At 38.8% G+C, this 27,926-nt stretch overlaps 1 protein-coding gene across 1 annotated transcript; it reads left to right on the top strand.

Moving 5' to 3' along the window:
* Positions 1–2,171: 2,171 nt before the first annotated feature.
* Positions 2,172–26,718, top strand: smyd2b (SET and MYND domain containing 2b). The gene is made up of 12 exons (XM_072678078.1): positions 2,172–2,473; positions 8,131–8,194; positions 9,015–9,125; positions 11,415–11,475; positions 14,968–15,092; positions 19,283–19,350; positions 19,486–19,588; positions 22,523–22,633; positions 22,819–22,939; positions 23,501–23,675; positions 24,587–24,695; positions 25,049–26,718. The coding sequence occupies exons 1-12, from the start codon at positions 2,301–2,303 to the stop codon at positions 25,130–25,132; spliced, it is 1,305 nt and encodes a 434-aa protein (XP_072534179.1). The 5' UTR covers positions 2,172–2,300; the 3' UTR covers positions 25,133–26,718.
* The last annotated feature ends 1,208 nt before the right edge of the window (positions 26,719–27,926 follow it).

The following is a 27,926-nucleotide window of genomic DNA, read 5'->3' as shown; positions in this document are numbered from 1 at the left end:
TGTAGATCCACATGGCTACCAGGTCATGCATAATCTAGGAGAGGACGTTTCAGTACAGTATTCTGACTCAGTCAGTCGGCTGTCAGCGGTTCACTCCAGTAGCCTGACAGTAGCCTAACACTTACAGTGCTCCAATGTCAAACCATATTTCTGTACAAAGTGAACTCAATAAAGTCATACTATGTGCATGTGTACAAAGTCAGATTTCAGTGTAATGTTTACTTTTCAAAACATTTATATTTATATATATGCTTATTATTACTCAAATAGCATAGCATTACACCCCTGTGATCACTGCTTTGCTTTCTGGGGTAGGTGTCAGAGGGGTGGGGGTTTGGGGTGTTGTTTAACTGTTGACGTTTTCACCTTTGAATCCTGCAACCTGTTTTCTCACTCCCACACATCCTTTTTTAGTAGGACCTTATTATGATGCCCAGAGCAAGGGTTTTTAAAGTTAAAGTGTAAATAAGAAGGTCCACTATCAGGGGCGCTGGCAGGGATTTTGATCCTAATATTAAGAAATAACACCGGGCCACACAACACTAAGAATTTTTGTGGCCACTGTCATGCCTTTAGAATTGTTGTAACCTCCCCCAAACAGCACTCCTGTCCACTGTCACTGAGTTGCTGTCGACATTGAGCAGATATTTTCACATAAAAACAGCTCAAGATCTCTTATCTGGTAGAGATAGTGTTCAGTGTTGCCCGGCCATTTAAGAGACATCTTCGTGCTCAGAAGCTTTTGGAAAGCCAGCCCTGTTTTTTAAATCTGCCAGCTGTTTTAATCAACACTTAGGCAGAATATGAAGAAAAGGAGCACTGAAAGTTTAATATCAGCATGTGAGAGCACACCTGAACTATTAATAGCACAGAAAGAGAGATGGAGAGAGAGACAGAACAAGAGAGAGAGAGAGAGAGAGAGAGAGAGAGAGAGAGATACAGCAATGACTGTAATGTGTCCTGAATAGACAGTAGATAGATCTATCTATCTATCTATCTATCTATCTATCTATCTATCTGTCTGTCCGTCCGTCCGTCCGTCCATCCGTCCGTCCGTCCGTCCGTCTATCTATCTGTGTGTCTATCTATCTATCTATCTATCTATCTATCTATCTGTCTGTCTGTCTGTCCGTCCGTCCGTCCGTCCGTCCGTCCATCTATCTATCTATCTATCTATCTATCTATCTGTCTGTCTGTCTGTCTGTCTGTCTGTCTATATACCTGTTTGTCTGTCTGTCTGTCTATATACCTGTTTGTCTGACTATCTATCTATCTATCTGTCTGTCTGTCTGTCTTGTCTGTCTGCCTGTCTGTCTATCTATCTATCTGTCTGCCTGTCTATCTATCTATCTATCTGTCTGCCTGTCTGTCTATATACCTGTTTGTCTGACTATCTATCTATCTATCTATCTATCTATCTATCTATCTATCTATCTATCTGTCTGTCTGTCTGTCTGTCCTGTCTGTCTGCTTGTCTGTCTGTCTGTCTGTCTATCTGTCTGTCTGTCTATCTATCTATCTATCTATCTATCTATCTGTCTGCCTGTCTATCTATCTATCTATCTATCTATCTATCTATCTATCTATCTATCTATCTATCTATCTATCTATCTGTCTGCCTGTCTATCTATCTATCTATCTATCTATCTATCTATCTATCTATCTATCTATCTATCTATCTGTCTGCCTGTCTGTCTGTCTGTCTATATACCTGTTTGTCTGACTATCTATCTATCTATCTATCTATCTGTCTGCCTGTCTGTCTGTCTGTCTATATACCTGTTTGTCTGACTATCTATCTATCTATCTGTCTGTCTGTCTGTCTGTCTGTCTGTCTGTCTGTCCTGTCTGTCTGCTTGTCTGTCTGTCTGTCTATCTATCTATCTATCTATCTATCTATCTGTCTGCCTGTCTGCCTGTCTGTCTGATCAGTAATGAATCACTGTAGTTAATGAATATATGAATCGAAAATGCGCGCGCGTCTGTGTGCGCCTCTGCGCGCACCTCTGTTTCTGTATGCGCGCGCGGCTTACGACACCGTGGCTTGCTTACATAATCGCCACTGTAACCAATGGCCGCCGAGCGCCAAGTGAGTTTAGGACAAACACGTATTTGAAGGGGCGGGGCCTCGATGACTCGCCCATAAGACTTGACTCAGGCTCGGGCTCGCGTATTCATTCACAGCATCGGCAGCTTGTACAGCGTCGCTGGAGTGAACGGTTGCAGAGAAACGCGGGAAAGCGCGCATCTCTCACACACACAGACACACGCGCGCATCACTCACACACACACACACAACCATGAAGCACGAGGGCATCGAGGGCATTGAGCGTTTTGAGAGCCTGGGGAAAGGCAGAGGTCTGCGGGCCACGAGACCCTACAGGATCGGGGAGCTGCTCTTCTCGTGCCCCGCTTACTCACACGTGCTGTCGGTCAGTGAGAGGGGCTACATCTGCGAGCACTGCTTTGCGAGGTAAGTGAGGTCTTCATAACGAGACGTTTCTCTTATGCTGTGGCTTTACAGCCCTACCACGTGACCGCGCTCTCATCCATTACGCATGGGTAGAGTCGGTAATAGAGATTAGGGCTTGTGTAATTGAAGGTGATTGGCGCTTATTAGGAAAGTAAGCTAAATGTTAGGCATAATGCAAGGGTCAGTGGTCAAAAGTGTTTCAGCCTGTCAGTGTCTCAACAGCTGTGTATCAACACATACAATGCTAATTTTTGTGGAAAAGAGCAACCCCCCCCCCCCCCACTGTTATTCAACACTACAGGTATTTATTCATTACTATATGTGTCCATTCAATACTGTAGATCTCCATTTAGCACTGTAGATGTCCATCCAATACTGGAGATCTCCATTCAGCACTGTAGATGTCCATCCAATACTGTAGATCTCCATTCAGCACTGTAGATGTCCATCCAATACTGTAGGTCTCCATTCAGCACTGTACATGTCCATTCAGCACTGTAGATCTCTATTCAACACGGTAGGTGTTCATTCAACACTGTAGGTGTCCATTCCATACTGTGGGTATCCATCCAATACTGTAGATCTCCATTCAACACTGTAGATATTCATTCAACACTGTATGTGTCCATCCAATACTGTAGATCTCCATTCAGCACTGTAGATATTCATTCAACACTGTATGTGTCCATCCAATACTGTAGATCTCCATTCAGCACTGTAGGTGTTTATTCAAAGCTGTAGGTGTCCATTCAATACTGTAGATCTCCATTCAGCACTGTAGGTGTTTATTCAAAGCTGTAGGTGTCCATTCAATACTATAGATTTCCATTCAGCACTGTAGGTGTTCATTCAACACTGTATGTTTCCATTCAATACTGTAGATTTCCATTCAGCACTGTAGGTGTTCATTCAACACCATAGGTGTTCATTTAACACTATAGATGTTCATTAAACATTATGGGTGTTCATTTAACATTATAGGTGTTCATATAACATCATAGGTGTTCATTTAACACTGTAGATGTTCGTTAAACATTATAGGTGTTCATTCATTACAATATATGTTCATTTAACACTGTGTGTGTCCATTCAATACTGTAGATCTCCATTCAGCACTGTAGGTTTCCATTCAACACTGTAGATCTCCATTCAGCACTGTAGTTGTCCATTCAACACTGTAGATCTCCATTCAGCACTGTAGGTGTCCATTCAACACTGTAGATCTCCATTCAGCACTGTAGGTGTTCATTTAACACTGTATGTGTCAATTCAATACTGTAGATCTCCATTCAGCACTGTAGGTGTCCATTCAATACTATAAATCTCTATTCAACACTTTAGGTGTTCATTTAAAATTATCGGTTTTCATTCATTACTATATATGTCCATTCAACACTGTAGGTGTCCATTCAATACTGCAAATCTCCATTCAGCACTGTAGGTGTTCATTCAGCACTGTTGGTGTCCATTCAATACTGTAGGTCTCGATTCAACACTGTAGGTGTTCATTCAATACTGTAAATCTCCATTCAGCACTGTAGGTGTTCATTCAGCACTGTAGGTGTTCATTCAACACTGTAGGTGTCTATTCAACGCTATAGATCTCCAATCAGCACTGTAGGTTTTCATTCAATACTATAGATCTCCACTCAGCTCTGTAGGTGTCCATTCAATACTATAGATCTCCATTCAGACTGTAGGTGTTCAACACTATAGATGTTCATTGAATTATAGGTGTTCATTCATTATTACATGTGTTCATTTATCGCTGTTGGTGTTCATTCAACACTTAAGCTGTTCATTCTTTACTATATTTGTTCCACATTATAGGTGTTCATTTATTACTATACATGTTCATTTAACTCTGTGTGCTCCTCTATAGGTGTTAATTCATTACTATAGTTGTTTGTTCAACACTAAAGTTATGAATTCATTACTGTATATGTTCATTTAACACTATATGTGTTAATATATGACTATAAGTGTTCATTGAACACTGTAGGTGTTTATTAAATGCAGAATACAGGCAGATAGATATATAGATATTTAATACTAAGACTTAGTTGTGTTTGTATTAAGTCAACATTGTTAGTGTTTAATAAATTCTATGTGTTCATTAACCCGTTATTGTAGAAAGACTTTTTACACACTAAGGTGTATTACTTGGTATCTACAGGGACTTCTGCACAAACTGGGGGGGGCGGGGGGCTATTCTTTGGTAATAGAAGTTTGTAATAATACTTTCGTCCTGCCAGCGGCCATAGGCTGTTTAAGGGGTCAAACGTGTGATTTAGGCAGTTATCTGTATCTCAAAGCTTGGCCATAGTAGACGATCATTACTTTTTCTAGTTTAGTTAGTTTTAAGAGTGGTGCTACATCCCCTAATGTTTTTAAACTATGAGTAAATTTTTAGTGAGAGCATGACAGCCATCTGATATGGGCTGGTGCTCCTCGTGGAGTGTGTGGAGTTCTGATTCCACATGACCGCAGTTGGGCATAGCTGATATAGCTTGTGCAATAGAGATATTTCTGGAGTTGGCTGTCTCAAGCTCCACCTTTAAATGCATATTCATGTAACGAAGTATATGACAAGATGTGTCCTTTAGTAGTGGATCTAACATAGAGTAGAATATCAGATTTTGGGACAGACATATGTGAAGTGGAGGGAAATAGAGAGAGGGTATCAAATAGACTATATATGTTTTGGTTGCCAAGATATCTTCTTTTGGTGTTTGGGAGAAAGCTAGCATAATAATTCCCCTGTTAAGACCTTATTAAATCTTATTGAGTCAACAATTAATAGATGTATTGGGTTGTGAAGTTAGTTACTAGTTATTGGAGTAATAAGGCCTACAAAAGGACACTTAAAAGTGTGCGATCAAAAGATTATATAATGCACAAATAAAGGTGATTAAAAATGCTTAATAGACTTTAGTTACTGCTTTATCAAATAGCATTGAGCAGCAAGTTAAGTGACAACTGCTGGCTTCATGAAGGTTAGTAAGCTCTCTATAAGAGCATTGTACTGTTCCTGATGGAACATGCCCCCTTTAGTCTGCCCCCTTTAGTGGCAAAACACGGCTGTGTTTATTAGAGGAACGACAAAACTGGGAAATAAAACAAGCCATTATCTGCTCAGGTTAAGGGCAGTCGGACTCGACAGCAATACAACCAAATTACTTAGGAAAACCAGTGGTCCATGGATGTTGATGTGTTTCGATCCCAGGAGGGAAATTGCAGTTGTTACAGTCGCAACCGTTCATGTAAGAATAATAAAAAAAAAAACATTTAAAACAAAAGGAGAAAAATGTAAATATGTACATGTATATAAGTGAAATGAATATAATAAAGTGGCAGCAACTGGAACATGCTGTAGTTCAAATAATTGCAGCCGCTTATCTGAGAGCACAAAGTTGAGTGACTGGTCTTAGGAGTGTTTTCTGGTACATTTAGTAGACTAGTTCATCCAGGTTTTGCTCGCTTTCCCTTTTAATCAAACTCAGCATGTCACTAAACCCACAACTGCCATGGGCTTCATTTTCCTACCACCTGTTTTCAGAGTGTGACTTCGCCACTAAGTAAGCTCCCACAAGTTTCTGTGCCTGGATTCCCGTTGTTTCTGCACATTGTAGCAATCCATTTTCTTCATTCTCCTGACTTTGTAAAAGGATAGCTCAGCTCGCTCAGTCTTTTTGCCACTCTCGCCAACTGTGACATCACATGCAGACCCTCTATATTAAAGTGTTAGCTTTTTTGTACTTGGCAAGGTTATCTATACACTAAGGATCAACCTTGCCAGTAATACATTTTACTGCCACTGAATGTGACTGAGTAAGCTTTTGTATTTCTTGTTCTAGCAACATAATACTACAAGTGTTCCAGGAAATTCTACCGGAATGAATCTGGCTGATGAAGACTTTCAAGTGTGTAAAAAAAGTGTCCCTCATCCTAGGGACATTTTTCAAAAGACATTAGGTAGGCCGCTGGAACAAGAGCACATTAGGCAAGAATTAGGACAAGGCCATTCATGGGCTCTCACCTCTGAGCTTCCAGAGAGTGGCTCAGGAGAGGCAAACAGGCGTCCTGAAATGTCCTGATTACTGCATTGCAGAGGCAACCTAATTTCCCCCCTCTCTCTGTTCTCTGAGACTGCAATGGAGCGGAATAATGACAATACTGCCACAGATTATCTTGCAGCCAAGCTAACAATGACTGTTCTGCTCTGCAGGAGAGATGCTGGTTGTTTATGTTCATTTCGTTCTCTATATAGGTAGCAACAGACAGCTTAACTGAGGCAACTAAAAAATGACTGTGACAATGAGTTCTTTTCCATCCACATGACTAAATGTAATGTCATTTTAAAACATTTTAGAGCAACATTTTGTAGAACCTTTACCCCAAAATAACTTCAGAATTTTACTTCAGAACTTTAATAGCTTCAGAATCATGTTGATATCATTCCAACTCTGGGCTTGTCCAGAAATGCATGTGTAAAACGTGTCCTTCAGTGGTAAAATACTAATGCTCACATAACTTTGCTTTATTCCCTTAAGTCAGCTTCTTACACACTACAGGGACTTCTGTACAAACTGGTTGGGCTATTCTTTGGTAACAGAATTTGTCATATGCTTTTGACCCATCTGCGGCCCTTAGGCTGTTTAAGGAGTTAAGCATGTTTGATGGTCATGTAAAAACTTGTGATTGTGTGAACCCTAAGTGGTGGGATCTTGCTTTCTTGTTTTTGTCCCTTGTTCTCTTCCAAAGAAAGTATAAGGTGTAAGCCTTACAAGACGTATCTTATTGATTATTTGAAGCAGAACGTTCTAAGGAGTTGATTGTCTGCTAGGTTTTCCCCTTAGACAAGTAGGCATTTTCTCCTCCACTCTTTTACCTGTGCCATCGCCTTACCATTCTTGGATTCTTGGGTTGACCTCGTTTTTTCCTCTCCATGAGAGCAGATGGTTTCCCCAAAGGTCAAGTCTATAAATACAGCTGAATTTAAAAGTCTTGGCCGCTTTGTGGTGATGAAATAAAGTCCATTAGCAGGGGCTGTTTTGCTGGGTTGTCAAGCATCAAGCATCAGCTTGAATCAAGAATTGGCTAGTGACCGCAGCAGAGCGAAGGCAGAGTTGCTCATGCTTCACAACTCAGATGCTAGAGCTTGAGCTAGATTTGTAGAGATCAGGCCTGGGCAAATATATTACGACCTTGTAACCTGAACCTAGATCTCCTAACTGATGCAAAGTCAGCATCCTAGGTCGGCATGTCCACTGCATTGTGAATGAAGCTAAAGGTTGCCTTAATACAAGTAGATTCACACCGCTTTATACCCCAGGGCTGTATTATTACACTGTAGGAACATATATCTACATGTAGTTTGTGTAAGCTCTGTCTAAGTGTGTCAGTGGATATTTTCATCCTTCTGTGGAATACAGCTTGTGCTTCTGGCCTCCATGCGGACACATAATACCATGTGCTGTAATATGGCACCAGTGTGTGTATGTGTGAGTGTGAGTGTGTTGTTGGCAGTCATGGTGAATTGTGTGTGTGTGTAGGCCATATGCTCTTGGCGGGATAACCATTGGGTTGTTGTCATCTTTTTGTGTATGTGTGTGTGTGTGTGTGTTACAAAAATAACCATCTCTCCTTGTCTGTAGGAAAGAGGGCCTTGCTAAATGTGGAAAATGCAAGAAAGCTTTCTACTGCAATGTGGAATGTCAGGTAAGAATGAGTGTGAGTTGGTTAAAAGCCATTCAGACTTGACTGAAGTATAAACAGTATACAGTTCCACATGTGAGAGAGTGGGCTTCAAGCTCCTGTTTAGGCACGAAGCAGTATGACACACAAGTATGACTGCATTCAGGGTTATGTTCATATGGTGTAAGCGATCCGTATCTATCTTTAGTGAAGCTCATGAAACTACAACTGCTTCCCAAACAGAGCCTCGCTCCCTAGTGCGCTCTCTGTTAATCTAGACACTATGGGAGAAGCCTCTGTTTTCACAAGCTACACTATAGGACCGCATGTGAAAGTGGTTCAGATCAGATTTGAGCTACCACACAGTTCTGACAACACCACATGTGGGTCTCTTAAAGGTAAAAACAATCTAAGGTGTGCCCTATAACCTGTTAATGTGAACGTAGACTAAAATATACCATTAAGAGTCCAATAAGGCTAGACCTTATGCTCACTGCCTTTACATTAACATTAAAAAAAGGTTGAAGTTAGAAGAACAGAATGTAAACACACCTACAGAGACAACAGTATTACATTGCATTGGACTATATTAATTACAATACTTTACATATTTTTCCCAGTAGAATCCTATCATGGCTCAGGTATCATTATGTTGTACAGTATGATGGGGCCTATAGTGATTTCCACCCATTGACTTGAGTAGCCATTTTGGTTGATGCAGTTAAACATTAACACATAGGGTAAACACAACGAACACCATACTTTATAATGAATTTCAGCTTTTTGATAGGAATGTGTGTGACTAATGCCATATAGTAATTGTTGTCTATGTGTGTTTGTCAAGAGAGGAGACTGGGCCATGCACAAGCTGGAATGCTCCGCAATGTGTGCCTTTGGGGAGAACTGGTGTCCATCAGAGACGGTCAGGCTGGTAGCCCGCATCATCGCCACGCTGGTCAGTATTATCACTGCTAGGACAGATCAGCACAGTATGCTCTAAGAGAAGAAGGTGCAGTATGCATGTAGTATAGAAAAAGTGTTATTTGACTTATAGTGCAACGGTGCTATATAGAACCATCTACAAAATATGTTCCACTAAGCCAAAGTAATCCATAACCAGGCAAATTTGGAAAAATGCAGCAATCCATACAAATCATTTTATGAATTTAGCAATGTTTACAAGCCTTATTATTTTCATTTTGACACACATTTGATGTCACATAACCCTTTAAGGCCTGAACCATCAAACAATTGCTCATTTAAACAGGAGTTTTTATTGGATGTTCTAACACATTATTTAGAAAAGGAAACAATAGAAACAAAAGGGAAATAATACTTTGAATTTATATGACTTTTCTTTTGTATCATTTTTAAAACATCAAGAATTTATTGCTTGCTTGTTTTCATAAACAAATTAAAACATATAGAGTGTTTAAGTGTTTAAGATTTTACAGACTTCATTCTGTTTGTACTTTTATTGTGCATGCAGTGCACAGATAATTCACCAGGGAACTAAAATCATGTATATTGTCTAATATTACTGTTTTTTATAATGAATTGTTACATAAATAATTAGATAATTATTGATTAATCATGTAAAGCATGTAAATGTAATTACATTATCAATTGCATTGGTTGCATTTCCATTCAGTTTACATATTTCAACAGTATGTTGTTTTGTTGTTTGTTACTTTTCTTTCAGTATAAAAATGGATAAAGACATGGTAAAAATATAAAGGATGTTTGTGCTGTATGCTTTACAGTAAGTTTTATCCAACCTTAAATCCTAATATAAGATCACCTCTCCTAAAATCTTTACTACATGTTTCTATCACTGATGGACATAACTGTGGCTCTAACGGCTTAAAAAGACTTTGAAAAGCTTCCAAAAGGACAGTCTCAACTGCAACAAGGGCAGAATGTCGGGCAGCCATGTTGAGGACGACCCGTGGCCGGAAGGCTTGCATATACAGCAGGTATCTGCAGTGTGAGAGTTATTCCGGCCTTTATCTGTCCAGCAGGCCGAGAGCCAAGCCTACAGTTAATTGACACTATGTAAGCTAGACGATAGGGAATGCATTGGGGGGTGGTTCAGACTGTCACTGTGAGACAGAGAGAGCGAGTGAAAGAGGATCCTTCTTTTCAGCAATGCAGCCTTCGTGTAATTATCACTGTATAAAAGATTACAATGATCACACTGCTCAACTTTAATATTCAAAAACTGTAACCTCTGAAACTATCAAGAACATTTGTAGTAATTAAATAATTTTTCATAATAATAAATAAGTCTTAAGCCCATGCTCTACTTGCCAATGGTCCCTACTCAACAGGAAATTATATATAAATTGTGTTAATCAAGTAATCAAGTTTTGATTACTTATTGAATGTAGGGAGGTCCTTATAACTGTCCAGCTGTATCGGAAAACAGAGCAATATTGTTCATTCTGTTTATGAACTGTTCTACAACCTAACAAATCAAGTCCAAATATTGTCCAGCCCACCAAAGCACTTAATTCTCCAACCAATGCAGACAGATATGCCCAAGCTGGTAGGACACTGCCCAGTTTGGATACACTGGTCATCACTGGTCTTCCAACCTCTTTGACACAAGATGAACAACCACCAGATTCAAATTATGCCAAAGAGTCAAAAACAAATACACAATAAATAAATTACACAAACTTGCACAACGTGCACAAGTGTATTTCAGTAGCTGTAACAGTAGCTGTTATTGTGGTTATGCATGTGTAGTAAGACAAGGGTGATGTATCTAAGTGAACTGCTGCCTTTCATGATATAGATATAGAATTATTTGTGTAATTACAAGGATGAAACACTGAAGTCTGATTTACACAAGCTGTACTACTGCACCTGTAACACTGAAAGCACCACCAGTACTTTTTTGCAGGGATTGTTCATGTGTAACTACACAGTTAATAGAGATACCTAATGTGAAGTGGGACCACACTTTCCATATTTGTGAATTAGCGGCTCACAATGGCATGGAGGGATTTTGACCTACTCCTCTTTGCAAGTCTAAGTGTTTCAGGTCCTGCCACAACAGAGTTTAGGTTGGGACTTTGAGTTGCTATGAGGTTGACTTGCTTGTGTGCTTTGGGTCATTGTCTTGTTGCATGACCCAGCTGTGCTTCAGCTTCAGCTCGCAGTGAGATGATGCTTCAGGGATGAACAAACTACAGTTCATTATCTTCCTTATCTTTATCTTCCTCTCTTCCTCTCGCAGAAAGTCCAGAAAGAGAGGAGTGCATCTGAGAAACTGATGCTGCTGAAAGAGATGGAGGCCAGTAAGTAGTATTTAACACTCCATCTTGCTGTCTACGTCTCTACATCTTGGTCTGAAAGTGTGTCTTTCCTTCTGTCTGTCTGCGTCTGCTTCTGTCTCTCATGTGAGAGATCTGTCTGGATCCTTGGTCATATAACGTTCTTCACATTTAAGAGCCACAATACAGGGCAGCCTATCAGAACACAGGCCATTGTCATATGTCATACTATAGGGTAATTTTTAATGGATCGGCATGTACACAATTTGAAACCCCATATGCAGTCAATCAGCCAAGACATGTTTGGTCTCCAAATGTTGATTCGTTAGCTTTGTGTTGGGGCTAAGAAGCTGAAATTGCTAACAAAACACTAGAAGTCAATAGTCACTTAATTTTGTTTTTTCCATAAATACATGAAATCACATTTTTCTCAACCTGCTTAAACTGTATGCAGGTGTCCGTTAAGGTGGTACAGACTGATCAGTGTGGTCTAGGGAGCCGTATGGACAAACATCTACATACATTTACATAGTTAACAATCGCTCATACTGCTTCCCCAAGCACATTGACAAGTCTGCACCACCTAAAGACCTGGATGTGTTTTGAGTGGGCTGTTTTTAAGTGTGTGATCAGGTACTTACAAAACAATTTTGGGTGACTATTGACTTCTGGTGTTTATTAGCTACATTAGCCTTGTAGCTACAGGGCAAACCTAAAAAAGCACATTTAGACAAAGAAAATGTCTTGGCTGCTCGATCTCAACGTCTGTAAGTGGAAAATGTGTGAATTTGATTTTATACCAAACCATCCCTTTAAAGGCACATCAACAAACAGCTTGGGAATATAAAGAGGGTGGGATAGGGTCATGCAAAAAAAAAAAAGATGGGGCTGTTTTTCACACATAAACCACACAAGCAAATGTCCTAATCTTCATAAGAACAAACAGAGCACACACACATGCCACAGTGGTGTGGTAGAAGGGAGTGTTTTTGCTGAAAACCTAGCTGTCTGTTTGTGTCTTTGCGTGTGTATGCATGTAAGTGTGTGTTTTTGTGTGTGTCGCTCAGATGTGCTGACCTGAGCAGATCCAGATCAGAGGAGAACAGGCGCTCTGTGTTTGCTCATTATGAGAGAAAATGGTACAGTAAACACTCAAAGCCACTGTTTACATCTGCTACACTCAATTCTACAACTGCAGCACAGTGCTTCCCAAGACCCATAGAGAGCCACTCTATTCCACTGCATCCAACTCCTAATTCCATTCCTTAAATTCTATTCCTTTTATGACACTTTCATGCCATAATATCCCATTTAATGTCAGCATTTTCCATTCCGTTCTGTTACAATACATTCACTTTCATTCCATTGAATAGGGCAAATCAGCTGTAGGTCACAATAACAATAAACTTGCTTCCAGGTGAATGCCGCTGTTAGCGCTGTATTGTATACAATAGGAATTTGTACCAAACTTGAGAGTTATTTACACAAGATATTGTAAACACCAAACATTTCCATTGAAATTATGAACTAGGGTTAGGGTAGGTATAAGGTTATGGTAGGGTTAGGTTAGGGTTTAGGGTTAGATTAGAGTTAGGGTTCAGTTATGGTTTATAGTTAGGGTTAGGGTTTAGGGTTAGATTAGGATTAGGGATAAGTTATGGTTTACAGTTGGGGTTAAGGTTATGATTATGGTTAGGGTTTAGAGTTGGTTAGGGTAGGGTTAGGTTAGGTTACGGTAGGGTTTAGGGTTGGGGTTAGGATTAGGATTATGGTTAGGGTTAGATTTTGACTAAATAGTTGCTCCTCACTTTATTGTTAGTAATATTAGCAAACCAGGTGCTTTCTCTTACCCTCCCTGAGTTCAGCTCTGATGGTTTTGGAAGCAGGAAAACTGGAAAAGTTCAGCCCAATCTGTTCTTTACTGGAGTCCATTGGTCATTTTATAACTGGTTGAAATATGAATGGGGGTTTTCGTAACGCTCAGCATGGCATCTGTTTTACAGATAAAGTCCTGCCCTTCAACAAAAAGAGATTTCTGTCAGATCTTATCCGTTATTTAAAATATGTTCCTAAAATGGCTATTTAACCTTCAGTTTCCAGTTTGTTGGCCTCTCCTCATTCATAATAATAGGAGCCTGGTCTTCTGTGACTGGAAATTACTGCAAAGATGGCTGTTGAGTTAACAGGCTTGTCTATAAGAACTCAGCTCGCCTTTTCAGTTGTTGTCAGTGGAGTGATAGTGGGAAAAAGCTGTGCTGTTACAACGCTTCTCAACCAATCAGATTGTAAGGTCAGAACTAACTGTTGTATTTACTTAACTATAATTCAACAGTTAGTTTCGGCCACGCAAGCTTGGTTGGTTAAGAAGGGCTCTAGTCATGCTGTTGTTTTGCCATAACAGCACGTTTTTTCACAAACACTGTATCACTGAACGCTATTAAACCAAGATGTAACTTGTAAAGTAAAAAGGCCCTGTGCATTAATTATATGGTTTTTAATTAGTTGGTCTGTGTAAGGAGCAGGAGGAGGAACTGCAGGCTGTTCAGTGAGTGAGTGGAGTTCATTACTGTCATGTAGCTACAAGCTGCTTGTTAAGGAACTATCATTTGGGGGAAGGAAGTACTAACATTAAAACATATTACATGCTGTGTTCATGACTTTATTCATTTATTTCTTACTTAATTAATTTTGAGAACCGTTGTATTAAAGCAGTAGAACAGTGGAGGTTGTGTGTTATTGTGAAAGAGGAGCATGGTTGTGATGAAATCCGTCTCTCGTCTGTTTCACAACAACCGTGCTGTTCTTTCCCAAGTACTCGCTCCCAATCATGTCCTATTGCTTTAGTACTCCACAGCACTTCTTCAACATAGCATTCTTCTCAACTCTCTATTCCAGTCCAAACCATGACCAAAACGAATTACATTTAATAGCAAGGGAAGGTCCATTACAGTTCCATTCCATTGAACAACTCTTTTTATTCCATCATTATTTCAGTTCAGTTCTATTCAATTCTATTCAGCTTCATTCTATTTATCACTCTGCTGCATTCCATTGTAATACTTTCCATCCAGTTTCATTTGATTCTACTCATCACTCATTCTGTTCAATTCCTTTCTGCTGAATTCTGCTCCACTGAATTCCATCCTACTCTGTTTAATTCCCCATGCTGATTCCACTGTACCTGCTCTTTCCGTATACTTCTGCATGCCTTTTCTCAACATTTCCCAATTCCCAGCCTGGGTTCTGTTTCCCAACATGGGTGAGGGGCTGATTCACTGTTTTTTATTTAGTTTGTTTGTTTGTTTGTTTTCTTTCTACACTCTTCTAAGTGAGCAGTGTTATTTTTCAGAGGTAAGTGAACTTTACACTGCTTGAAACGCTCCAAGTCTGTGAAGTTGTGTGTGTGTGTGCTTGTCTCACTAGTGCTCTGAATGAAGCCACATTACTACTTCTCAAGCTCTGTGGTTTATCAATAGTGTATTTTACCTCTACTCTCTCTCTCTCTCTCTCTCTCAGACCTGGATAAGTTGGATAATGAGAAGAGGGACATGAATGAAGCAGACATAGCCGGCCTCCATCACTTCTATTCCAAACACTTGCAGTTCCCTGATCACCAAGACCTGCTTTCTCTGTTTGCCCAGGTATACACATGCATACTCATACACACACAAACACACACCAACTTTCTCTTACCCTCCCCGAGTTCAGCTCTGCTGGACTCTTTATTGTGTCTCCATTTTTGCTGTATTTTGATATAATTACCCAAAATGAAGTTCCATTTACATTGAAAGTTAAGGTTATTTTCTTTTCCTGTACATTTACTATTTTGGAGAGTTTGTTTCATTATTATATTTATATTAGTAGATTATTGAACCCAGACGTGACAAAGAAAGACATTAGCTTCGTTGTCTGTGCTGATTCAACAATTGTGTCACCAAAAGACACTTCATGACAGGCATTTGACTACACCATTGACCCCAGGGGGGCACTAGGCCTCTGTGTGGGGGCAGTGGTTAAAATGGCTCTGTACTTTTGGAATCACCTGTTCAGAGACTTCAGATCCACTGAGATCCATTTCTCTTTCTCTCTCTTTCTCTCTCTTTCTCCTCTTCTCTTTCCCATCACTGTTTCCCAGTCCACCATTCCTGATTAATCACTGGTACTCTAATCCTGGCTGTAGCGTCAGATAGCTCTGCTGCCATGCCAACTGAACCAGATTCATGAATGAAACAAAGTGTTCTAAATCTCACATTTACAAACAGATCACTGGTGATTGGTGCATAAAGCATCTAAAGTCCATTTTTTTTTTCTCAGGGGGAACATAAACTTTATCCACATAAGCTCAAATCTAAACCCTAAGCATTCCCCTAATCAATTCATTTGCAATCAGTACCTTTAGATTTTCTCTATTACAGTAATATCCTTTTTTAATATATTTAAACATAGGGACATTTGAACTTCACCTGAACAATATTAAGAGATAATATAGAGGTAATATAAATAAACAATAACATTTCCTGTATCTGCCTCTGGCCTACAAAGCCAAGAATACACCAGCCCCTTCATACTTGATGGCAATGGTCAAAAAAACGATCTGCACCAAGAACCCTTCGAGCTTCAAGTACGGCTCGGCTCGACCCGCCATCCTTTAAAATCCATTAAGGGTTTTTTCTGTTCTGGCACCGAGTGGTGGAACAAGCTTCACCTGGGTGTCCGAACAGCAGAGTTGCTCGCTGTCTTTAAACGCAAACTGAAGACCCACCTTTTCTGAGAATACTTTCTGAGAATTATGGTTTCCATTTTGACTTGTGTTAAGTAGTGTCTAAACTTAGAGGTATCTTTGAATTTTTAGTCTATTCAAACTAGCTGAGGTTAAATAGCGAGGCACTTTTGTAAGTCGCTCTGGGTAAGAGTGTCTGCTACATGCTGTACATGTAAATGTAAATGTAAACACATACAACTGAAGAAAATTATTTTGTAAAATCATCATTTGTAAAATGTAAGTAATAGAAGTGAGGAAAAATTTAGGACACCCTGGTATTTTCCCCTTTTTGGGTTAGACATTTCCTTTAATGATCTACCGGTCTCTGAAATTGACTAGGCAAAAGTTTTCCCACTCCTCCTTGCAGAAATCTTTCAGTTGTGAGACATTTAAGAGTTTTGAATCATCCTACCTCATCTCAATAGGATTAAGATCTGGGCTTTGACTTTGCCATTCCAGAACTCTTCATTTCAGTTTTGAGCCATTCCTTGGTGGAATTACTGTTGTGTTTGGGGTAATTGGTCCCCCTCTGCCTTAACTTATGTGTGTTTGAACAAATGGTCTCACATTTCCCTCATGCACCCTCTAATACCATGCAAATTTCATTGGATTCTATGATGGAGATGTCCGGTTTATCTGTTAGTGGTTAACCAACTCTTGGATAATCTGCTACTGGGTGATATGCTATTAGACAATCTGTTATTGGTTGATGTGCTTCTGGCTGATCTGTTATTGGTTGATGTGCTTCTGGCTGATCTGTTATTGGTTGATCTGCTTCTGGCTGATCTGTTATTGGTTGATCCGCTACTGGGTGATATGCTATTAGACAATCTGTTATTGGTTGATCTGCTTCTGGCTGATCTGTTATTGGTTGATCATATGCTGGCTGATCTGTTAGTGGTTGATCTGTTACTGGCTGATCTGTTATTGGTTGATCTGTTATTGGTTTATCTGTTACTGGCTGATATGTTATTGGTTGATCTGCTACTGGGTGATCTGTTATTGGTTGATCTGCTACCGGGTGATATGCTATTAGACAATCTGTTATTGGTTGAGCTGCTTCTAGCTGATCTGTTATTGGTTGATCATATGCTGGCTGATCTGTTATTGGTTGATCTGTTACTGGCTGATCTGTTATTGGTTGATCTGTTACTGGCGGATCTGTTATTGGTTGATCTGTTATTGGTTGATGTGCTTCTGGCTGATCTGTTATTGGTTGATCTGCTTCTGGTTGATCCGCTACTGAGTGATATGCTATTAGACAATCTGTTATTGGTTGATCTGCTTCTGGCTGATCTGTTATTGGTTGATCATATGCTGGCTGATCTGTTATTGGTTGATATGTTACTGGCTGATCTGTTATTGGTTGATCCGCTACTGGTTGATCTGTTATTGGTTGATCTGTTACTGGCTGATCTGTTATTGGTTGATGTGCTTCTGGCTGATCTGTTATTGGTTGATCTGCTTTTGCTTGTTCTTTTATTGGTTGTTTTTCTACTGATTGATATGCAGGTGGTAGACCAGCTACAGTTGATTTGCTACTGGTTGCTCTGCTACATGTTGATCTCCAGCTGGTTGATCTTTTATTGCTCTGATACAGGTTGCATAAAACTTCTTAAGACGAAAACTGCTTAAACCAGCATTACCTTAACATTCAATATAACTGAGACTTTTATTAATAAAATTAGAACATGACATACTCATGCTTTACTCCAGGACATGGGGATTTAAACAGATCAGTTAAATGACAGCGTTCTAATAGAAAACAGCCATGAAAGCAGAACTATGTTTTCAACTTGCTGTCTTTAGCTACAGTAAGGGTGTTTGTATAGTTTTGGGCCACAATAATGGGTTTTCTTTGACCCAAAACATGTATTTTAAAAGTGTGATGTTGTTCACGCGGTTGGTGAACTTGGGAAAAGCTGTTAGCATGCACACTTGTGCTGGCTTTATTATAGTCCGGAGTCTTGTACCAGAGGGAAGGCATGGAAAGAGATGATGTCCAGGGAGAAAGATGTCGGCTGTAATCTTGCCAGCGCACTTCACGATCCTGCTGTCATGTATCTCCTGAGGTGTTGGCAGAATACATCCGATGATCCTCTCTGCTGTTCTGTTTATTTGCTGGAGTTTTACTCTTTCTTGTGAAGCCCAAATGGTTATGGATGATGTAAAGATGGTGAAAGCTGTGTAGAACCAGATCATCGGGGCCTGTGGTAGATTAGATTTCTTTAGCTCCCTCAGAAAGAACTTCATCTGCCGTGATCTTTAAACTTGAATTTTTCACATGACAGAAGGGGCAGTGCTAGTGACCTCTGTACTGGGGAAGTTAACACTTAATAAATTTGAAATAAAAAAAATCCTGAACAAATGATGTGCTTTTTCTTACATATTCTGTTACACAAGCAAATAGCCTGCAAACCAACAATGTAATGTTTATATTGTTTTTAGATGTTGATGATCAGAATGTCTGTAAATACAGGGTCCTATAATATCAGAAACCACATGCCAGCAAGCCTTATTCAGACTTTTTACAACAATGATGTAGCCTAGCAGATGGTGCTAATGGCTATAGTTTTCCATTACTTGTTAACTACCATTGGCTCATAGTTCCAGTGCTCTCTAGAGAGGGGAAACTTTGTCAATTTGGAATTTTACCAACATATTAATTTAAGGAAGCCTTGTCTGGAATGATTAAATTAGCTTTATGCTAACCAGCCAGGGAAGAGTGTCTGCTTCCTTTTTCCTGGGCCAGAATAGTGGTAAGGTGATGTGTGACGTGCTGGTGAAGGACGGTCACATACAGCCTGGATGAAGAACTGTTGCAGGCCAGGGCAAAGGTAGCAAAGCAGAAGCTACAATATTAGCTTCTCTCTCTCTCTTTTCTGTAGGGTCACCAGCAATTTTCTGGGGCAGTAATAAAAAAAAGAGTGCTTTTTTTGTTGTTTGGTGGTCATTTAGTGTCAAAACTGCCCTTTCTCTCTCTCGCTTTCTATTTCTCAACCCTCTCTTCCAACTTTTCTCTCCACTTCCCTCATCTTTTTCTCTCTCTCCTCTCCCTCGGCCACTCAGGTCAACTGCAATGGCTTTACAGTGGAGGATGAAGAACTGTCACATCTGGGATCAGCAGTGTTTCCAGAGTAAGAACAGAAGCGAACACACACACACACACACACACAATCAAACACTGTCCCATCCTGTGCTTTCTGGTGTCCTGTGACTGAACTCTCTCTCTCTCTTCGATCTCTCCTACTGTCTCTTACTCTGTGTCTTAGTGTCGCTCTGATGAATCATAGCTGCTGTCCCAATGCCATAGTCACATACAGAGGGACGTTAGCGGAGGTGCGGGCTGTTCAGGACGTCAGTCAGGGAGATGAGGTGAGACCACAGCTGCCCAATGAGGTCAAAGAGCAGGATGCCTTATTCTGTCTAGTGCACCAAATGATATTTTTACCATAGGCACAACCTCAGACTACTGCTTATATGCTGGGCAAAATGCATTGTGTCATTAATCAGTGTTTTCTTAATGTTTGCTGTGCTTCCATGGAACACTTTTGGTAAATACTGACCACAGCATACTGGGAACACCCCACAAGACTTGCTGTTCTGGAGATGCTCTGATCCAGTTGCCTAGACATGACATTCTGGCTCTTGTCAGAATGGCTCAGATTATGAAGCCCATTTGTACTGCTTCCAACACTGCCTACTATATTTAGGTCAGCCGTTGACAGGTGCCCCTGTAACCAGATAATCAATGTTATTCACTTCACCTGTCAGTGGTTTTAATGTTATGGCAACCATAATAAAACATATATTCAAGAGAGCTCATGAGCTGCTATTTCAGTGTTGATTCACTGAGCTCTGAGGAGAATTTCAGTACAGATACAGTATGTATTTTTTTCTCTCACAGTTTTTTTAGTGATGGGCAGGAATAGCAAGGAAAAGCTGAAAATATGCTTTTCAGGTGAATGTGTATGGAGCAGCTTTTAGGGGTGTAGGTTATATAACAGAGCTGGAAGCGCAGGGATCGTAGGCTGTTAATCCTGTAGAGCCATGATGTCTGAGGATGACAGCTTTTGTGAGTGTGTGTGTGCATGCGTGAGAGAGAGAGTGTGTATGTGTGTGAGTGCGACAGCTGATTGTAACTGCATCCAGTGCTATTTAAAACAGGATTGGTGAACTTGCATCACACATATGCGTGAACACACACACACACACACACACGTAATATGATACCTGTAGTAACCCAGTTATGCCCCATTCTGACCTGAGCTGTGCTGGTCACTGGATCAGTGAGCCCCAGTAGTCAGCAATAGACTTTTAATACAGCTCTGCATTTAGCAGCAAGGGTTAGAAACGGAACGGAATGAGATTAAACCATTGAACCATTTCATTTAACCTCCTGTGTGAATATTAGAGTCTTCAAAATAACCTTCACACCAAAGCAGTCACATGGTGTATTTATTAAATAAGTGTTATTGATATGAGGTACTACTCTAACGAAGCAAAAAGGTGCTTGAATGTTAACATTCTCATAACAGGAGAATTATTTGATTGCTAACCCAGTGTTAGCAAGTGAATTACTGAAATAGTGACCTAGTTAGTGAATTACTTAGCTAATGAGGTGTTAGTTGGTAAAATGTTAGTTAGTTAGCTAGTTAGTGAGATTAGTTAGTAGTTATAGAGATAATGCTAGTTAGTTAAGTTCTTAGTTTGCTAGTTAAGTTGTTAATGCTATTTTTTTTAGTTATTTAGGTAGTCAGGTAAGTAGTTTGTTCTATAGATAATGTAGGTGGGTAATTAGGTAGTTAGTGAGATGTCAGTTAGTTAGTCTGGTAGTTATATAAAGATTAGATATAATATTAGTTAAGAAGGTAGGTATGTCGATAATTAGTTTCTATTACTTCTAACTAACAATCTTAGGTAGGTAGATAGTTTGATCGTTAGTTCATTAGTTATTCAGTAGTTAGGTAGTTAGTCAGCCTGTTAGTACTGAGATCATGTGAGAATAGTGAGATAATGATGGATAAAGTGTTAGTTACTAGTTAGTACAAATGTGAGTTAATGTGTTAGTAGTAATAGTAGTAGTAGTGTTCATGTTAGTGAGCTATGTGTTAGTCAGATTATGTGTTTTTTATTCAGTCAGTGAGATAACGTAAGATAGTGTTAGTTGTTTAGTTAGTAAGACATTGTGATGGTGAAATAATGTGTTAGTGAGATAATAATAAGATAATGTTGCACTGGGTACAAACCTGGACTGGGTGAAAAACAAACAAACCAGGGCCTGGGAGAAAAGCGAGCTTGGTGTTAGAGATGTTAGTGAGATAATGTATTAGTCAGATGTTTTAGTGAGATAATGTGTTAGTGGGATAAGATGTAAGTCAGATAATGTATTAGTCAGATGTTTTAGTGAGATAATGTGTTAGTGAGATAAGGTGTAAGTCAGATAATGTTTAGTCAGATGTTTTAGTGAGATGAGGTGTTAGTGAGATACGGTGTAAGTCAGATAATGTATTAGTCAAATGTTTTAGTGAGATAATGTGTTAGTGAGATAAGATGTAAGTCGGATAATGTATTAGTCAGATGTTTTAGTGAGATAAGGTGTAAGTCAGATAATGTTTAGTCAAATGTTTTAGTGAGATAATGTGTTAGTGAGATAAGATGTAAGTCAGATAATGTATTAGTCAGATGTTTTAGTGAGATAAGGTGCTAGTGATATGAGGTGTAAGTGAGATAATGTATTAGTCAGATGTTTTAGTGAGATAAGGTGTAAGTCAGATAATGTATTAGTCAGATGTTTTAGTGAGATAAGGTGTTAGTGATATGAGGTGTAAGTGAGATAATGTATTAGTCAGATGTTTTAGTGAGATAAGGTGTAAGTCAGATAATGTATTAGTCAGATGTTTTAGTGAGATAAGGTGTTAGTGAGATAAGGTGTAAGTCAGATAATGTATTAGTCAGATGTTTTAGTGAGATAATGTGTTAGTGAGATAAGATGTAAGTCAGAAAATGTATTAGTCAGATGTTTTAGTAAGATAATGTGTTAGTGAGATAAGGTATAAGTCAGATAATGTATTATTCAGATGTTTTAGTGAGATAAGGTGTTAGTGAGATAAGGTGTAAGTCAGATAATGTATTATTCAGATGTTTTAGTGAGATAAGGTGTTAGTGAGATAAGGTGTAAGTCAGATAATGTATTAATCTTTTTATTTTGCCTACACACTCAAAGACTACCCAAAACCTTTAATTCATTTATAGTGTATAGGTTATGTAGCAAATCTGACTGGACCTGTTGTGTGTGTTTGTGTGTAGATACTCACCAGCTATATAGACCTGCTTTACCCAACAGAAGACAGGATTGAGAGGCTCAGAGACTCCTACCACTTCAGCTGTGACTGCAGGGAGTGCAAAACCAAATCCAAGGTATGTGTGTAAGAACAATTACAATGCTGATTGAGTTCTGTAGTTTACAGATGTACTCGTATATCATTGGGTTTGTGTACATGTGCATCTGAGGGTTTTTGTATCTGGTGTCTTCCAGTGCATCCCTTTTGCATTTGTTTATATGTGTGTATGTATGTATGTGTATGTATCTGGGTGTGCTATAGGACAAGGCTAAGATGAAGCTAAGAAAGCTGAATGAAGGACCCCGCACAGAGGAGATCAGAGAAATGGTTCGCTATGCCCGAATCACCATTGATGACTTCCGCAGAGCAAAACATGAGAAAAATATCCTTTTACACTACTCCCATACAGACAATACACACCTTGAAATATATCCTGTTGAGGTTATATACTCTTATATAGCATAACCAGTTAGAACCCAGGTTAAATAATTACCTACATGTATGTCGAGCCCTAAATGACAAATATGTTAAATGGGGAATTCCTTGTATTTTACAACATTTATACATAATTTAACTGTTAAACTGTAGTTCTGTTAAAATGTCATTCAGAGAAACCCACCAAGTCAGAATTGTTCACAGTGCTGAAAAGACTGAAAAGAACCAGACGTCTGAAGAATTCCCTTATAAGAAGTTATCACATCAACTTATTATTAGATCAAACATTTTCTCAAAGCTGTTCTACTTTTCCTTACTTTCTGACTGTGACTGAAATATTATAGGATGGGATAAATTAGGTTTAGCTTTAAAAGGGTTATATATTAGTATCATATCAATGGAATATGTATAATAGGTAAAACAAGCTTTTTTAAAAAGCCCATTAGACTGAGGACTGCTGCAGTTCTTGGAAAGGGAGATGTATTCATTTTCCTTGACTCCTGAGCACCCCCTGCAGAGCTGCTGGAGATGTGTGAGCTGAGCATGGATAAAATGAGCGCTGTGTTTGATGACACCAATGTGTACATGCTCCATATGATGTACCAAGCAATGGGGGTGTGTTTGTTCACAGAGGACTACGACAGTGCCTTGAGCTACGGCGAGAAAGTCATAAAGCCATTCAGGTGAGAATGGAGTGTGACACAAATACTTATTACAGTCAAAAGCTTGGAATCACTGTTAAAGAATGTGGTTCTAGAGAAGTGAATATGATTCTTATATGATGTTAGGGCTCTACATCTTCAGGTTAATAATTTAAATGCAAATTAATTAAATGGCCTAGAATGATTAACCGAGTTGTATATGATTCTAAACTGTAGAACATCAAGAATGAAGTTCTGATAACATTTATATTCAGGGTGAATTTCTACTAAAAGCAATATTAGTTTCAAATAAAATGAATATGCAGAGAAATAGTACAATAATATTAATATCCAGAATGATGTTCTAGTACAATTATTTTTATATTAATGATTCATTTCTAATAAACAACATTTTAATAAAATTACTATCCAAATTATATTCTAATAAAATGAACATCCAGAATGCAGTTCTAATAAAAAATACTATCCAAAAGGAAGTAAAATGAATATCTAGAAGGAAGGTCTATTAAATGTAATGTCCAAAATTATGTACTAATAAAATCAATATTCATAATGAAGTTGTTATACAATTATTCTCCAGAATAAATTCAAAGTTCTTATAAAACCACATTAATATTGTTATTAATTGATATTGATATTGTGGCGCATTAATACGGTCATTGATATTCTAATATATTAAGTTTTAGTAAAAATAAATATTATGTATGAATTTCTAATTAAATTTATATCAACAATAAAGTTAAGATAAAACTTACAAAAATACCCATAATGAAGATCTAATAAAATGTAAACGAATATCCTGTATGGAGTTCAAAGGAAGTTCTACATTGCGTTCTACTTAAAACTTGCACAGCACTGTATTTTCCTGAACCTGATATATGATATCTTATACCTGACATGATTAGATACATGCTTGTTCTTTGTGTCTACAGTCAGCTGTATCCAGCCTATTCCCTGAATGTGGCCTCAATGTACCTGAAACTCGGAAGGCTCTATGTGGCTTTGGGCCGACCGTCTGCAGGCTCGAACGCCCTCAAAAAGGTAACAACCCTAAGTGTGGATATTTACGTTGTATGCTGTCCAATAGAAATGGAGCTCTTTGTCGAGTACAACGTGTATTATTTGTAGCTTGATACCATTGTGAGATATCAGTGAGCTCAGTGAGGCAGTGTTGAGGTCAGGCTACCGGAGATAACCACTGACGGCTGTCTGAGTCCCAATACTTCTGATACGTCTGAATACGTCTGATCTGGGAGTCATGTGGATCCATAAGCTAGTCAGCTCTGCCTGTTTGGTTATTAATGACATGAGATTCAGATCAGGTTAAAAGTTAAAACATACACCCATTTTTAGAGTGTAATTCTGTTTGACCTGTGTGTGATTGTTCATTTCAGGCTTTGGACATTATGGAGATTGTTCACGGAAAGGACCACACTTATGTACAGGAACTGCAAAAAGAGATATCTCGTCAAAAATAAACATGCACACACACATACACACACTTGTACATACAAACACTTGTCTTCCACATACTCTTCAGTATAACAACATAAGTACCACCTAACACTAAGACTACCCTAATAAAGGGTTTATGAGTGGTTAAAAGCAGGTGTATTAATAAGGTCATAAGCACCCTAAAATCATTAACTACCAGTTACAGTACTGAAAGTAAAAGGGCAAGATAGTGAGCCCACATTTATCTATGCTGTTAAACCTCAGATCTTACTTTGTCCTTCATCACCTCAGTCAGTGCTCACATTGTCATCTTCAGCAGATTTCTCTTAATACGTTAATGCTATTTAACAAACAAGCATTTTTAAAAACGATCATCTGTCCTACCTAAACAAATCCAGTAACCTACTTCCCATTATAAGGGTTTTTCATTATTGTATAGTATCTGACATGTTGATGTTCGTAAGTCAATAACACATGGTGTTGTGTTTTTAGCTTTCCTAAAATCTGGTTGGCTGAGCCACGTTCGAACCCTATGACCATCTATGACCACCTCACAACATCTGAATTCCGTATTAATGCGCCACTGTTTTAATTCTAGTGAGTTAGCAGCATTTTAAAAATGGAAACTTTTAAGGTAAGTGGTGTTATAGTGTCTATCGTTTCTTCTTAGACTGCTTAGCCACTAGGGTTTATGATGCCTCTGAAAATTATAAGCCGTTACCATATGGTAACGTTAGCCTGATGGGACACACTTTTCTGGCAGTCATCTTCTGTTGCTCAATTCATTCAACAATTTGGCAAGCAACAGGTCAGTGTTGCCATTTATAATGTTAGAATGTGTTTTATAATGTCTTATTAATGATTTACAAGGTGCTTATAACCTAACCTACCCAATAATGAACTAATTAAAACGATTGAAAGTGCTTTATAATGGTAGGCTTTTTGTGAAGTGGTACTATACTGTATTTTGCTGTTTGACCTTGAGAGCTAAAGCTAATTATAATCTATTACGAAGACTTTTATACTGAACAAACCATTTACTCTCTGGTCCAGTGTTCATCTGAAGCTTTCTACATTGGTACAGTGGAGTGTAGTATGTGTGTGTCATATAATAAGAGGGAGTGTGTTGTGACAGTTCAACATTAATTCATTGGTTAACAATACTGAGTTTCTAAACTTCCCATATTGCGTCCTCTATGGTCATTCGTGAGCACACAGTGAAAACCATTATTTGATCATGTAGGTGTTAAACAGAGTGACTTGTTGGGTCACAGGTATCTTTTGCTATTTGTTATAAGCAGTTTTTAAAAAATCATTTGTACTTTTATTTATTTTTATTGTTTTTTTTTATTTTTTGAGATTTGCATACATCTTTTTTTATGGAGTTGCTGAGGTATGTGTCTGTTTATGCCATTACTCCAAAAAGCAAATGTGAAAAACAAGCACAAAAGCTAAAGTTTAATGTGGAACGCAATCATGCCTCTGTTATGTCCTGTCCTCATTCAGTGTATTTGGAGATGTCTAACCAATCTAACCTACCCATTAGGTAACGATCACAAATACTGTCTAAAACACGGACAAAGACTGTCATTTCATTACAATAAAAGCACATGCAGAAACAAAAGATGATGTTCTGTAATTTTTTAAATACAATCTTCTCATACAAACCCTTTGATCATACCTGACTGACTGTAGATTTCTGTGTCTCAGTATGTATATATTTTTCGCTTCTGTCCAATGAAAATATATCTCAATGTTTGTCTGTTTTTAGTTTTCTACATGGTTTGAACCCTGTAGCCACTCTGTACACTGTGTAAATCATTCTGGAGAACAAACCACTAGAAATGCTCTAAATTCCTTGGAATAAACTCTTATTTTACATTAACTTCCATTCAAAGTTAAGAGCATTTTTGCCCTCCGCTGTAAAGTCCCTATTTTTGGAGATACATGTTTTCCATTGAACAGCGATGATATATATATATATATATTATTTTGTGTTGTCAAAATTATGCATTTGATGGTGGCACACACCAGCAACTATGGGTCTTCAGCTAGCTATAAGAAGAAGCAGCATGGACATTGTGGCAGAGACCGAAAGAGACAAGTGACACGAGTACATCTCTCCTGGCTTTTACTTCTTGAGAAGAGCTAAAAGAGATAAAAGCATGCCAATCAAATGCCAAGCTGGCCTTCTTCCTGTTGGACTAGTAAACAACAACTTATTAGCTGCTTACTTGTCTTGTGTTGTAGTGCTTGCTTGGACGACTAATATTGAGCTAAAAGGCTAGTTCAGCCCATTTGCAGAAAGGGTTTTCTGCTAGCTAGACATGCAGGGTACATGAGGTAAAATGAGCACGTTTGCTAGATAGGGTTGGCTGTTTTTCGGACCAAGTTTTACTTTGTGTCTGTAGAATCCAAGTATTTTAAGGGTAATTTTGCTGACTAACTGTTCTTTGAGTGCTATTACAGACATTGCACCTAATTTTTTCCATATATTAATAGATACATTCTGTATATCGGGCTCACTCACACACTTTTTGGCAGCGAGAGAGTGCCACAGAGCAAGTGAGTGACAGACGTAGTGTGAGACAGTAACACCTGAGAGCATTCTGTTGGTCTTTCTTTGCCCAATAGACCTAGCGTCCTTCAGCTCCATGACGCTCTACCCCTGCCTATAGGCCCAAAAGAGTGACACTGGTGCTGTTCTTTTTACAATAGTGACTTTTCTGTTGTCCGAGGGGGTTAAATGACTGTAAAAGAGAAGCTGAGGGGAGTGAACAGCTGTCATTCTGTTGCTTGGTGCTGCCTCCTTGAAAT

The sequence above is a fragment of the Salminus brasiliensis genome, chromosome 1, assembly GCF_030463535.1.
Source record: "Salminus brasiliensis chromosome 1, fSalBra1.hap2, whole genome shotgun sequence".
NCBI classification, from domain to species: domain Eukaryota; kingdom Metazoa; phylum Chordata; class Actinopteri; order Characiformes; family Bryconidae; genus Salminus; species Salminus brasiliensis.
The sequence above is the reverse complement of the archived record's forward strand: the minus strand, read 5'-3'. Positions and strand labels throughout refer to the sequence as shown.

What these genes read in the sequence shown, in the direction of transcription:
- smyd2b (XM_072678078.1), top strand. Translation starts at nt 2,301, where the DNA reads ATGAAGCACGAGGGCATCGAGGGCATTGAGCGTTTTGAGAGCCTGGGG. An exon ending in ACTGCAATGTGGAATGTCAG is followed by an intron (nt 8,195 to 9,014) that starts GTAAGAATGAGT and finishes GTGTTTGTCAAG; the next exon opens with AGAGGAGACTGGGCCATGCA. An exon ending in GCTCGAACGCCCTCAAAAAG is followed by an intron (nt 24,696 to 25,048) that starts GTAACAACCCTA and finishes TGTTCATTTCAG; the next exon opens with GCTTTGGACATTATGGAGAT.